Source organism: Urocitellus parryii, chromosome 3 (assembly GCF_045843805.1).
Source record: "Urocitellus parryii isolate mUroPar1 chromosome 3, mUroPar1.hap1, whole genome shotgun sequence".
In the NCBI taxonomy this organism is placed as follows: domain Eukaryota; kingdom Metazoa; phylum Chordata; class Mammalia; order Rodentia; family Sciuridae; genus Urocitellus; species Urocitellus parryii.
In genome coordinates, this window is record NC_135533.1 from 212,334,564 (window position 1) to 212,349,496 (window position 14,933).

Here is a 14,933-nt window from a genome sequence, read left to right on the forward strand (position 1 = left end):
ATGGAGGCAGAGAACACCTCACATGTTTCAAAATTTCTCCTCCTGGGAATTTCAGAGGACCCCACATTGCAACCCTTCATCTTTGGGCTGTTTCTCTCCATGTACCTGGTCACTGTGCTGGGGAACCTGCTCATCATAGTGGCCACCATCTCAGACTCGCACCTGCACACACCCATGTACTTCTTCCTCTCCAACCTGTCCTTTGCGGACATCTGCTTCACCTCCACCACCATCCCCAAGATGCTGGTGAACATCCAGACACAGAGCAAGGCCATCACCTATGCAGGCTGCATCACCCAGATATACTTTTTCATGCTTTTGGGGGTTTTGGATAACTTCCTTCTGGCTGTGATGGCCTATGACCAGTATATGGCCATCTGTCACCCCTTGCACTACATGGTCATCATGAATCCCTGGTTCTGCATGTTGATGGTTCTGATGTCCAGCATCGCAAGCACCCTGCATTCCTTGTTACACAGCTTAATGGTTTTGCAACTGTCCTTCTGCACGGTACTGGAAATCCCACACTTTATATGTGAACTTAATCAAGTGGTTCTACTGGCTTGATCTGACACCTTGCCCAATGTCATGGTGATGTATTTTTCAGTGGTGTTTCTGGCTGGTGGCCCCATCGCTGGCATCCTGTACTCCTACTCCAAAATCGTGTCCTCTGTCCGTGCCATCTCATCAACTCAGGGCAAGTACAAAGCCTTCTCCACCTGTGCATCTCACCTCTCTGTGGTCTCCCTGTTCTACTCTACACTCTTGGGGGTGTACCTCAGCTCTTCCATGACCCAGAACTCACAATCAACAGCAAGAGCCTCAGTGATGTACAGCGTGGTCACCCCCATGCTGAACCCCTTCATCTACAGTCTGAGGAACAAGGACATCACGGGAGCCCTGAGGAGACTCTTCCGAGGGAAGCCCTAGAGGAGATATTGTCCACGTCTTGCCTGTGGACACGGGCCTCAAAGACACGGACCAGACCCTGCAGTTCTTTATCCAGAGCACAAAGTAGACCTTGTGCCTTCTGTTGATTTCCTGGAAGTCTGATTCTTTGTTTTCAACCTCTTTATTGTGTCCTAACCTCATTGGAAAGTCCCTGCTCTCCTGACACCCAACATGTCTTCCCTCTCAGGTTCCTGCTTTCCCAATGTCCTTTCCCCCAGATCAGACAGTCTGGAGGTTCCCAGGAGTCTCCCATGGTGACGAGTTGCACTGTCCAGTGGTTAGAGAACCACACTCAGAACTCAGGCTGTTTCCTTTATTTTATGAAGGAGACATGCTAAGCCTTCTGTTTTCCAGTTTTCTGTTCCTGAGTCTGGGTGTGTTGGTGCTCTTACTGCTCATGATAATCCGGGACTTCTACCCACTGGTGGTTGTACAGTAGTTCATGCTCATTTATTACGCTTACAGTGGTGCTCTTTTCTTTTCTTGGTCCTTTCCTTGTGTGTGCTATATTCTTTTGTAAAAACTACTAGTGAGGGCTGGGGTTGTGGCTCAGTGGTAGAGCACTTACCTAGCATGTGTGAGGCACTGGGTTCAATCCTCAGCACCACATAAAAATAAATAAACAAAATGAAGGTATTGTGTCCATCTACAACTAAAAAAAATTAAAAAATACTAGTAAAAAGTACTAGCCACCAAACATGCATTAAATGTATAGTCTCTCCAGAAAGGCAAATTTGCATTCATTAATTGACATTTTATGATCTTCAAGTCAGCAAATATCTTACGTATGCTAAATGTATATATTTAATCATATAAATTATCTTTTGTTGTACATTTTCTGTGAATTACCAGATTTTGATGATGTGTGTCTGCTCATTGGAATGTGAATTCCGTGTCATGCATGGACGGTCACTTCAGTGGACCTGGTGTCATTTTATGAAGTATTCCTTGCTCCATCTTTCTGTTTCTGCCCAGAAGTTTTTAGTGCTCCCTGTAATTATGCCTCTTTCCACTACCCTAAGGAAAATATTTCCCCTTATTCAAAAATTTTCCATAAACTTTAATGTGAAGTTTACCTTAATATGCACACTTCTGCATTATTCTATCTTGTTTTCTGTCTTGTCTTTGGTGTTCTGAAGTTTCTTTAATGCTCTTGAGCAAAGGATAACATGGACAAGAACTCGCATCATGCCCAAGGATTTATGCTTCAGGGGCCCAAGGTATGTCTGCACTTATCCCTGTCCTTCCAAATATCCTGGTTACCTGGAATGATAGTCATCAGTGTTCACTTTTAATACAGTTGTTTGAAGTACATGTACACAGTCAGGTCGTCATGATTATGGTCTTTGAGTATTAGAACAAACATCCAGTTTCAGACGGAGCAGGGTATTCTGAATGTCTTCTGTGTGCATTTATTATTGTATCAATGAGCTATTTATTCCTTGTAATAAACCATCCCCAAATAAATGGTTTAAGGTCACATTTTTCTTTCTTTACCTGTAGGAGCCTTGGTTGTACAGGTCTTCGGGTCTTTTTCCTGGTATGTCTCTGGCCTCTTCCTATGTATATAGTCAGGTGTGAGTCAGGTGAGATGCTCAGTTTGTCTCGGCTGACATCGCCCAGATTGGGAGGACAGCCACAGTTAGTGAAAGGGGCTCTGGTCCACACAGTCCCCATCCTGCATCAGCCCAGCCTGCATTCACTCTCGAGGTAGAGCCAGCAATGCAACAGGGAGCAGCAGGGATGCATGCAGGCACTTGAAGCACACTTGCACTCTCACCACTTTCTGTTTAACAAAGAACATTAAAACTCCTTCCACCTGCCAAGATTTAAGGTGGAGGAAAAGACCCCGTCTCTCAATGGGAAGAGCTTCACCGACAGGTTGAAAAAGTCAGGGACAAAGGAAAGGGGGCGAATGGCGGCCATCTCCTGCTAAGGGTCGAACACAAGTGTCAATTTCCATTCAGCAGATCTCTGCAGGAATCCCGAGGGATGATTCCTTGCACCTCCATCAGCAGCTGCAGAATAATTTTTTTTCTCTTGGAGAAGAGAGTGAGCATCCAACTGCATGTAGAAGGTGTAGAAATTCTACTTTGTAAGGTCAAGACTTCTCAGATATGAATACGCTCTCTTACCCTTCACCACCATCTCACCATTTCTAGACTAAGAAGAAATAAATCTTTATCCCTTGTGTCCATCTTAGCTTGGGAATCGTATGTCTAACATTCATTAACTGAACTATGGGGATGTGGACTCAATGGTACCATCTTCATGAGGCAGCAGTCACAGTAAGGGACGGAGGAAAGGAGAGCAGAGAAGGGTGGTTTGCACCTGCAGAAGCTCTGGGGACAAAAGACAGATGCGTGGTGACCAAGGTCTTCAAGTTGAACATTCTGGAAAGTTATCTAGGGTGGGCCCCTGGGATTCCCAGAGGTATACTCCTGACCTTGCTTTGCACCCCACTCCCCGCAATCTCCAAGTCTGTAGCAGGTGCTTTCCTTCCTTAGGTCTCTCTTTATCTTGTCATTCCCACTCCTATTCCAATCTTGCCGCTTCACTGGAGGTATGCATACCCTGTTCTTCATAACAAAGAATTTCTTTGCTTTAAACTCCAACAGATAACAACAATGTACCTGTATGTCAAAAATCCAGAGGAATGGGTTTTGAGTTTTCATTAAAAATAGATGAGACTGGAGATCCTCATGCTAAATGAAATAATCCAGATTCAGAAAGTCAAGGGCTGAATGCTCTCTCTCATATGCAGAAACAAGACCAAAATAGGGGAAAGACAGGGGGGAATCCTTTGAAAATAGAAGAGAGATCAATGGCGCGCAGGGGAGGGATATTGAGGGGGAGGAAGGAGGATGGGGAGAGGGAGGAATGATACAAAGAAATTGACCAAATTATGCTATGTACATAAATGAGTACACCACAGTGAATTTCACCTTTATGTATATCTATAAAGCACTAATTTAAGAAACTCTAAATAAATAAAGGGAGAGTAGTGGGAGTCAAATTCTTTTATTCCTCAGGATCTCTTCTGAGGTGTGGGATCTGAACTGCTGTAGTCCATTTGCTATCATACAGAGAGCCCAGGTAAGGATGAACTCTACACACTGAGGAAGGCAAAGTAGAAAGAATTCCAGAAAAACAGAACTGGAGGCTGAGGACTGCTAACTGCTGGTCTAAACCTCACAGATTAGAGAACTACCTTGTCTGGGGTCCATGAACCCAAAATCCCACCCCCTTTTGTTTAAATCACTTGAGTTGGTGTTTTTATCATTTGCAACTGGAAGACTTCTAACTACTTCCTACTCTATTTATTTGACTAATGGCTTTAAAAATAAATATGTGTAAGACACTGAACTACATTTTCATCTTTGATGGAGAGGATAATAAAGTATCTTTTGTAGGGAGGAAAACTAGTTTCTTACAATAATTCTACTAAATAATTATATTAAATGATATATTATTTGATCAGTCCCAAGCACTGCTTCATTATTTTTGGTACTCCCTAGAATTCATTCCATGAGGAAATTGGAGGGGAATGTTTTATTTCTATATGAAGAGTCTCAACCATTAAAAGCTGCACAAAACACAAGGACAACATTTTTCCCATTTTTTAATATCTTTATTTTTATTTGTTTATTTTTATGTGGTGCTGAGCATGGAACCCAGTGTCTCACATGTGTGAGGAATGATAGAATGAAATTGAATGAAACTGTTGAGTTTCCACGCCAGGTAATCAGCAGAGTTGGAAGGACAGGGGATAAATGCAGGAATCCTTTGGACCCCTGAGGCGTGAGTCCTCATTCCCAGGGGCATTGCTGGGCAGGAGTCCAGTTATTGTTCATGTTGACCTTTGCTTATGAGCACTAAAGAAACTTGAGAACATCAAATACAAGACGGAAAATACAATAAAGTGGATACACAGGTGTGTATTCATGTTCATTGCATGCTAAAGTTTATGGAAAAAATTTTTAAAATGGGGAAATATTTTTCTTAGAGTAACAGAAGGAATCATATTCAGAGGCAGTACTGGAAACTTCTGAGCAGAAACACCGAGATGGTGCAAGGAATACTGCAGAAGATGACACCAAGTCCTCTGATCCACTGAAGGGACCCCTCCGTGCATGACAGGGGTTTCATGTTCCAGTGAGCAGATGCACATCATCAAAAGCTTGCAATTTATGGAAAAGTTGCAACTCAGCCTAATGTATATGATTGGAAATTTAACATATATAAGGCCCTCTCAGATTTTGGGACCACAGAATGTCAACTGATTTACACAAATTTGCCTTTCTGGATAGACTACACATTCAATGCCTCTATTTATTTTTGACAACTCAGAAAAAAATATTGATCAACTGGTACTAAAGTACAAATTAATTCACCAGAAAATTAGGAGCAATTCTTTTCAGATGATCTACAAACAGTTAATTCGGTTCCACATATGTCTGTTCATTTTGAGGGCTCTGTGCTGTTGATAGCAAATTTCACCAGTACTCTCTATAGTAGAATATAGCACACACAAGAAAAGGACCAAGATAAGAAAAGAGCACCCCTGTGAGCGTAATAAATGGGCATGGTCTACTGTACAACCACCAGTGGGTAGAAGTCCGGATTATCATGAGCAGTGAGAGCACCAACACACACAGAATCAAGAACAGAAACCTTAAAAACAGAAGGCTTAGCATGTCTCCTTCATAAAATAAAGGAAACGGCACAAGTTCTGAGTGTGGTTCCCTAACCACTGGACAGTGCAACTTGTCACCATGGGAGACTCCTGGGAACCTGCAGACTGTCTGATCTGGGGGAAAGGACATTGGGAAAGCAGGAACCTGAGAGGGAAGACATGTTGGGTGTCGGGAGAGCAGGGACTTTCCAATGAGGTTAGGGCACAATAAAGAGGTTGAAAACAAAGAATCAGACTTCCAGGAAATCAACAGAAGGCACAAGGTCGACTTTGTGCTCTGGATAAAGAAGTGCAGGGTCTGGTCCATGTCTCTTCTACGGCTTCCCTCGGAAGAGTCTCCTCAGGGCTCCAGTGATGTCCTTGTTCCTCAGACTGTAGATGAAGGGGTTCAGCATGGGGGTGACCACGCTGTACATCACCGAGGCTCTTGCTGTGGATTGTGAGTTCTGGGTCATGGAAGAGCTGAGGTACACCCCCAAGAGTGTAGAGTAGAACAGGGAGACCACAGAGAGGTGAGACGCACAGGTGGAGAAGGCTTTGTACTTGCCCTGAGCTGAGGAGATGGCACGGATGGAGGACACGATTTTGGAGTAGGAGTATAGGATGCCAGCCAGGGGGCCACCTCCCAGCAACACTGCTGCAAAATACTTCACCATGACATTGGGGAAGGTGTTAGAACAGGAAAGTTGGACCAGCTGGTTGAGTTCACACATAAAATGTGGGATCTCCACGTCTGTGCAGAAGGACAGCCTCAAGGCCATTAAAGTTTCTAACAAAGAATTGAGAACAGTTGTGACCCAGCAAGCCAACACCAGCCATCCACAGAGCCAATGGTTCATGATGACCATGTAGTGCAAGGGGTGACATATGGCCACATACCGGTCATAGGCCATCACAGCCAGGAGGAAGTTGTCCAAAACACAAAAGAGTATGAAAAAGTATATCTGGGTGAGGCAGCCCGCATAGGTGATGGCCTTGCTGTGTGTCTGGATGTTCACCAGCATCTTGGGGATGCTTGTTGTGGTCAAGCCGATGTCTGCAAAGGACAGGTTGGAGAGGAAGAAGTACATGGGCGTGTGCAGGTGCGAGTCTGAGATGGTGGCCATGATGATGAGCAGATTCCCCAGCACAGTGACCAGGTACATAAACAGAAACAGCCCAAAGAGGAAGGGTTGCAATATAGGGTCCTCTGAAATTCCCAGAAGAAGAAATTGTGGAATGAGTGTGTTGTTCTTGGATTCCATATATCTGCTGTGACTAGCAAAGAATTAAACAAAACAGAAAGCGTTTGTAGTCAAGACTCTCTTTTCTAGTTTGTTTATGATTGTTTGCCCCTTTAAGGGATCCCATGCCTTCTCTGATTTGGAGTCCTGTCTTGCTCTCAGCCTCTCCCCACGTGGCCCTGTATTACAGATCACTACACACGAACTCTTTCTTGTATTTGAGGAATATCATTAGCAATGATGCTGGTCTAGGCACTGTCTGGATAATGAGGGTCCCTCCCCCAAAACGGAATGTTCCTTGAATCTATGGAAAATAGTGGAAGAAGGTAAAGTCAATGCACATAGGCAAAGCAATAATCGTCCCAAATTCAGATGGTGATGGGTACACTGAAGCTTTTAAGGTGAAGGGCACTGGAAAGTGTCATTTCCTTCTATGTGTTAGTTAAGGTCAGCCCTTAGTGACACATGATGTGAGTCCCCTGGGAACACAGGGACGGAGCCACAGAGTCACCTGCAGACACGTGTGTCAGGCAGAATGGAGGATGGTCAGGAGAGGGCCTGAGGAAGGTGCTTGTTCCTGATGTTCAAGTTCAACCAGGAAGCCAGAGTGGCAGGAGGATGAGCAAGAGGGAGAGGGACGTGAGCTGGTGTCCCAGGGTGACAAGGCACAGATTCCCCCTTGAGGAGCCTCCTGGGCTTTCTGTGAATGGGCAGCACCTTGTTTATTTCTCTCAGTGGCCTTATGCTAGGGGTTGTGTGTTATGAGTCGCCTTCTGGAATACTCTCAGCTCAGGTCCCCTCTCTCTAAAACCTGCTCTTGCCCCTAAAATCAAAAGAAAACACACAGGCTCACACACACACACATGCAGACACTCACACACACACATGCACACACATGCATGTGCACACACACACACAAGCACACACATGCATGTGCACACACACACACACACACACAAACACACACATAGCTGCAGTCCTCGTCCCCCTGGGGCCCATGCTATGCCCCATCTTTCTCACCTTCAGTTACACGAGTTACAATGAAAGGATGACAGGGAAGCTGTCAATGTCAAATTATTTTTCAACAAATTAAGGTCTGAATCACGCCAAGAATTCCCAGGTTGGTAATGACACCCACACATTCATTCTTGGGCCTCCATTTTGCAAGAACGCTTTTCACCCTGTAGTAAAAAATGAACATACAATCGGTTCAGTGGAGAGAGAGAGAGAGAGAGAGAGAGAGAGAGAGAGAGAAATGGCTCTGAGGAGAAAATGGTCTCATATGCTCAGGTGTCCATGAGAGACTGTGAGAGGGAAAGAGCGTCCCTGGATAACTGAATATAAGAAGAAAGACATAAAGAAGAGCAGGGGATTTCCATCAAATAGAATAAAGATCAGGGAGAGGGGAGGGAGGAGGGGAGAGACAGGGGAGGAAGGGGAAATACTAGGGACTGAATCAGAGCAAATATCATTCCATGATTTTGTGATTTGTTGATTATGTCAAAATGAATCCTAAAATTATATATAACTGAAAGGAAACAATAATAAAAAAGAACAGGAAAAGCTTCCTTGTTTCTGGTTGAAACTCCACTCCAATCAACCCCCATGAGGACCAGGGGAAATGATAGAAGGTCAAAATAAATAGTAGGTGAACATGATCATGTCTTGTTGGGGCCACCAATTTACAGGCTGAACATTCATATAGAAAAGCATAGGCACGAAAGAACGAGTAGCCAAAACTTCAAAAGGGGGATGTGCAGAGAGCAAGACAACTAGGGTGTTTATATGAAATATTAACAGAGATGTGTTCTTGCACCATTCACGGCTGATCTGAGTCACTGGTGTTTTGTGTTTTGAATGGATACAAAAAATGGCACCTATTTATACAGTTCAAGGTGACATTTCAACCGATACATACATTGGGCTAAGATCAAATCAGGGTCACTAGCATAGCCACCACCTCCACCAGTTTTCACTGTGATGAGAACATTCAAATGCTCTCTTGTGCATATTTAAAGTTCACAGGCTGGTGAACTCCGCTCATCCTCCTGGGCAGTGGCCCAGCAGAACTCACTGCTCCTGCCTACCTGTGACTACAACCCCTGGTCCACCTCCCCTGTCCATCCTGCCCTCAGTCCCTGGTACCACTTTCTGTCCACTACTCAGGTGAGATCAGCTTTTATAGAGCATATGGTGGAAACCAATTGGCATTTGGTTTCCTGGGTAACAAGCCAGATGTGAATGAGAAATATCAATTTGTCATTATATGGTCAGGAGCCCTTTAGACAGGACCCAGTCTTAATTGTCTCCTGAGCTATCTATTTCTGGACTTTGCAATTGAACTCCACAGGCAAATCCCACTATTTTCTCCATAGAGCTCAAATGTGACATCTGGGAATAGACAGTATAGGAGTCAATTAAGGAAGGGGCCTCACCTCATGTAACCCCCGCCACCCTCAGATCACATTCTATAATGCCCTGCACACATCATTGCAATTCCACCCCTCCACACAGAACCAGCCCTGCTGGTGGAAAATCCCTGGGGACATCTCCTCCCACACACATTTCTCACACTAAGCCCTGCCTGCACATCTTGGGGTAGGTCTGATACAGCACGGCTTTCACAGCTTTACTCACCTTTATGTTGTCATGGTGATGTGGAATATATGTTCATGACAGAGAATAAAATTAAACAAAAGAAATTGTGAAATAAAAAGAATGGGAGTTGGACACAGTGGCTGTGCCCTGTGATCCCAGGGACTCTGGAGACTGAGTTGGGAGATTTGCAAGTTCAAAGTCAGTTCAGCAACTTTGCAAGACTGTGTCTCTGAAGAAAAAACAAATGGCTGGGGATGTTGCTCAATGGTAAAGCCATTCTGTGTTAAATCAAGAATACCTAAAATAAAAAAAAAAGGAGGAGGAGGAGGAGGAGAAGGAGGAGGAGGAGGAGGAGGAGGAGGAGGAGGAGGAGAAAAACACAGAGGAAATTCAGTGTTTCAAAACAGCTATGTTAAACAAACTGAATAGAACATTTGAAGTTCAGTGTAACAATATATATAATACCAAAAATTTAATTCTATGAGAATGGATTAACAAGAAAATTGACAAACAGGTAAACACAAAAGAATGCAGCAAAGAATATTCCTTGCAAGTTGTGGCATGAAGTTGATATTCAATGCTATTTATAAAATTAAACAGGCATTCTGTAAAAGTGGACAGTTAATATTTGACAAATTTGTATATCTACATCCCCGGAAAAGCTTACATAATTAAATAAAGTCTTGCATCAGCGTCTATCTGGAGGAAATTAAGTTGGTCCTGTAATTCACATGTCAAAAAAACTGAGAGAAATTTACAACTTCCACATTTTAGAGTAAGAATACATCTTGGAAAAACAACCATTTGTTTTTCATTTGCATTTCGTGAGGGCAGCAGAACAAAATCATCTAGAATAAGATAAAGATTCGGAAGTAAGGAGACAAACATGTTTGACTACATAAAATTCAAAATCTTTTGTGGCCAGAAAAAGAAAAAATCACTCCAAAAGTCAATATAGAAAAAGAAGTGACTGAAATTTTTCAGTAAAATGTGGATAACTATAGAAAAAAGGCTTATGATAGTAAGTAGCCAATCGAAAGGGTGCCCACCTCAGAGATCCCAAGTGCCCTCCCTTCACTGTGTGTCCCTCCGTGGATGATATGCATTTCTCCTTTCCACCTAATTGGTTGCAAATTTCCAGGACACACGCTCTACTTACCCTTAAACCACCTGAGCCTCCAGGCCCTCTTCTGAGGGGGCTGCCTTTGCCCTCACCCCATGATCATCAAGGACCTGGCATTGCAGAGCTCACTGTTCACTCCTCCTCCCACCATGTGAACATATCCACCAATGAACTCATCAAACAATGCAGCAAACACCTCAGCAACCTGTCAGGGCTGGGCGAGGCTGGACTGGCTCTCAAGTGACCTTAGATACCTGTCTTTGGCTTCCAGCCTCTCTGATGCCTTCCTGCAGCACCTGCTGGGCTCTCAGACTCACCTGGGTGAGTTCTGAATGGAGAGTTTCTGGGTGGAGAATCAGATGCCTCCCAGGATGCTGCACCATGGAGACCATCTCTGTCACCAAATGAGGCCACAGGGGGGTCAAGCCACAGCCCCCAAGCCACATGCAGGACGCTGAAGTACAAAACCTGGTCCCATCCTGACCAAGGTTGTGTACAAGCAAAGGGACAGCAGCAGGGGAGAGATTTACAACTGTGTGTCTGCAAATTAGGCTCCTTTGTCTCTTCTTATCCCAACCCTGAGGTGTCAGTTCCCTGTGGAATATTGCTCCACACCAAAAGCATTTTTTTTTCTTACAGATTCTCTGTTCCCAAGACACCAGGTAAAACACCAGGTCAATTGGTCTTTACTCCTCCCCCAAGAATTCTTCTGCCTTCTAGAGAAATAACAACCTGACACTTTATTCCATTTGTGATTTCAAGTTTTCTCCAAAGTATATGACAAAGGAAACTATCATGACCATTGCTCCCCACAGGCTTGACTTGTGTTGGGGACACCCCATCACCAATATCTCCAGAAAATTTTCTCTTCCTCTCTTCAACTAGGGGTTCACCAGGATCACTTGATACATGACTATGACTCCTGCAATCTGTGACTTCATGATGCTTTTTTTCCCAAAACAACAGAAATTTCATGTTTATCACCCAAGTTAAGAGCTATCACTTAGTCTTGTGTTTATAAAAGAATGGATAATTCAAAGGCATATTTTTACAGATTTTTATATGAAATACCCTGAGGTTTACACTTTAAAATTTTCTTAATTGATTTTATTTTTTAAATACATGACAGCGGAATGCTTCACAATTCTTATTACACATATAGAACACGATTTTTCATATTTCTGTATGTAAGGTATGTTCACACCAATTCATGTCTTCATGCTTGTACTTTGGATGATGATGTCCATCACATTCCCCCATCATTACTAACCCCTGTCCTCTCCCTTCTCCTCCCACCCCTCTTCCCTATCTAGAATTCATCTATTCCTCCCAAGTTCCCTGCTCCCTACCCGACTATGAGTCAGTCACCTTATATCAGAGAAAACATTCGCCATTTTTTTTTGTGGGGGATTGAATAACTTCACTTAGCATTATCTTCTCTAATGCTATCCATTTACCTGAAAATGCCATGATTTTATTCTCTTTTATTGCTGAATAATTCCATTGTGTATGTGTGTGTGATGTGTGTGTGTGTGTGTGTGTGTGTGTGTGTGTGTGTATCACATTTTAAAAATCCATTCATCTACTGAAGGGCATCTAGTTTGGTTCCACAGTTTAGCTATTGTGAATTGTGCTGCTATAAACATTGATGTGGCTGTGTCCCTGTAGTATGCTGTTTTTAAGTCCTTTGGGTATAGACTGAGGAGAGGGATAGCTGGGTCAAATGGTGGTTCCATTCCCAGTTTTTCAAGGAATCTCTATTCTGCTTTACATATTGGCTGCATCAATTTGCAGTCCCACTAGCAATGTTTGAGTGTGCCTTTCCCCCACACTTCGTCTCCAACATTTATTGTTGTTTGTCTTCATAATAGCTGACATTCTGACTGGAGTGAGATGGTATCTTAGAGTAGTTTTGATTTGCATTTCTCTAATTGCTAGCAATGATGAACATTTTTTCATATATTTGTTGAATGATTGTGTATCCTATTCTAAGAAGTGTCTGTTCTGGTCCTTGGCCCATTTGTTGATTGGGTCATTTATGCAATTTGTGGTGTTTAGCTTTTGGAGTTTTTTTTTTATAGGCCCTAGAGATTAGTGCTCTATCTGATGAGTGAGGGATAAAAATTTGCTCTCTGTTCACCTCACAGATTGTTTCTTTTGCTGAGAAAAAAATTTTTAGTTTGATTCCATTCCATTTACTGATTCTTGATTTTAATTCTTGTGCTATAGGAGTCTTATTAAGAAAGTTGGGGTCTCATTCCACATGATGAAGATTAGGGACTACTTTTTCTTCTATTAGACATAGAGCCTCTTGATCCATTTTTTAAAATATTTTTATTTTTATTATTTATTTTATGTGGTGCTGAGGATCGAACCCAGTGCCTCATATGTGCAAAGCAATTGCTCTGCCACTGAGCCACAACCCCAGCCCTCTTGATCCATTTTGAGTTAAGTTTTGAGCATGGGGGTGAGAGATAGGGGTTTAATTTCATTTTGTTGCATATGGATTTCCAGTATTCCAAGCATGATGTGTTGAAAGTGTATCCGTTTGATGCAGGTTGAAATATTCTCTATATGCCAGTTTAGTCTAAGTTATTAAGTTCTATAATTTCTTTATTCAACTTTTGTTTGGAAGATATATCCAGTAGTGAGAGAGGAGTGTTAAAATCACTCAAGATCATTGTGTTGTGGTCAATTTCACTCTTGAACTTGAGAAGAGATTGTTTGATGAATATAGCTGCACCACTGTTTGGGGAATATATATTTATGATTGTTATGTCTTGTTGGTGTATGGTTCCCTTGAGCAGTACATATTGTCCATCTTTATCCCTTTTGATTAACTTTGGCTTGAAGTCTACTTTATTTGAAATAAGAATTGAATCCCCTGATTGCTTCCACAGACTGTGTGAGTGGTTTGATTTTTCCCAACTTTTCACCTATAGTCTGAGTATGTCTTTCCCTATCAGATGAGTCTCCTGGTGGCAGCATATTATTGGGTCTTTTTTTAAAATCCAATCTGCTAGCATATGTCTTTTGATTGGTGGGTTTAGGCCATTAACATTTAGGATTATTATTGAGACATGATTTGTATTCCCAGCCATATTTGTTTGTTTTTGTTATTTAACTTGACTTGGTTTTCCTCTTTGATTAGTTTTTCCTTTAGTGTACTACCTCTCTCTGTTCATTTTCATTGTTGTTTTCCATTTCCTCTTCACGAAATATTTTGCCAAGGATATTTTGTAGTGCCAGTTTTCTAGCTATAAATTTTTTTTTATCATGGAAGGTTTTTATTTCATCTTCAAATCTAAAGCTTAATTTTGCTGGATACAAGATTCTTGGTTGGTACGCATTATCTTTCAGAGCTTGATATATGTTGTTCAAGGATCTTCTAGCTTTCAGGGTATGTCTTGAAATATTTGCCGTTATCCTAATTGGTTTTCCCCTATATGTAATCTGATTCCTTTCTCTTGTGGCTTTTAAGATTTCCCTTCGTATCCTGTATGTTGGGCATTTTCATTACAACGTGCCTTGGTGTGGATCTGTTGTGATTTTGAACATTTGGCATCCTGTAGACTTCTTCAATTTGGATTTCCAATTCATTCTTCATGTTTGGAAAGTTTTCTGATATTATTTCATTGGATAGATTGTTCATTCCTTTGGTTTGGACCTCAATGCCTTCCTCTATCCCAATAACTCTTAAATTTGGTCTTTTTATGCTTTCCCATATTTCTTGAATGTTCTGCTTGTGGTTTCTTACCATGTGTGATCTATGTGCTTTTTGAGATAATATATGTTATCTTCATTGGCTGATGTCCTATCTTCCAAGTGGTCTACTCTGTTAGTGATTCTTTCATTTGAGCTTTTAATTTTCTTTCATTTCATAGATTTCTGTTTGTTTGTTTGTTTGTTTGTTTGTTTTTATAACCTCTATCTCCCTGTTGAGGTGATCTTTTGCTTCTTGGATTTGTTCATGTAGCTCATTATCAAAGTGATCTTTCACTGCTTGTATTTGTTCTCTTATGTCTTCTTTGAGTTCACAGAACATTTTAACCATGTATATCCTGAAATATTTCTCTGTCATTTTTTCTGCTGTAGCTGCCAATAATGATGTGTTGTCTTAATTTGTTTATGGTACTTTCATCCCTTGTCTTTTCATGTTGCCCATGTGTCTTCCTTTCCAGCTCTGTGGGTCTGGTGTGTTATTGTTTTTACCCTATAGAATTGTAGTGCTCTTGTAGGGTTCCAAGATCCCTCCTTTGTGGGGAAGGACAATGTTAACAGATCCCAATATCAACAATATATCACCTATGAATAATTGTTGTTATTAAGACATTTACAGTTT

The 14,933-nt window shown here is 42.1% G+C and overlaps 1 protein-coding gene and 1 pseudogene across 1 annotated transcript; one reads left to right on the forward strand and one right to left on the reverse strand.

Annotated features, from left to right (window-relative positions):
* Positions 1-930, forward strand: LOC144253627 (olfactory receptor 7A40-like; annotated as a pseudogene).
* Positions 931-5,961: 5,031 nt separating this feature from the next.
* LOC144253628 (olfactory receptor 7A40-like) lies at positions 5,962-6,891 on the reverse strand. The gene has a single exon (XM_077795896.1). It carries the CDS (start codon positions 6,889-6,891, stop codon positions 5,962-5,964), a length of 930 nt encoding a protein of 309 aa, XP_077652022.1.
* Positions 6,892-14,933: the final 8,042 nt, after the last annotated feature.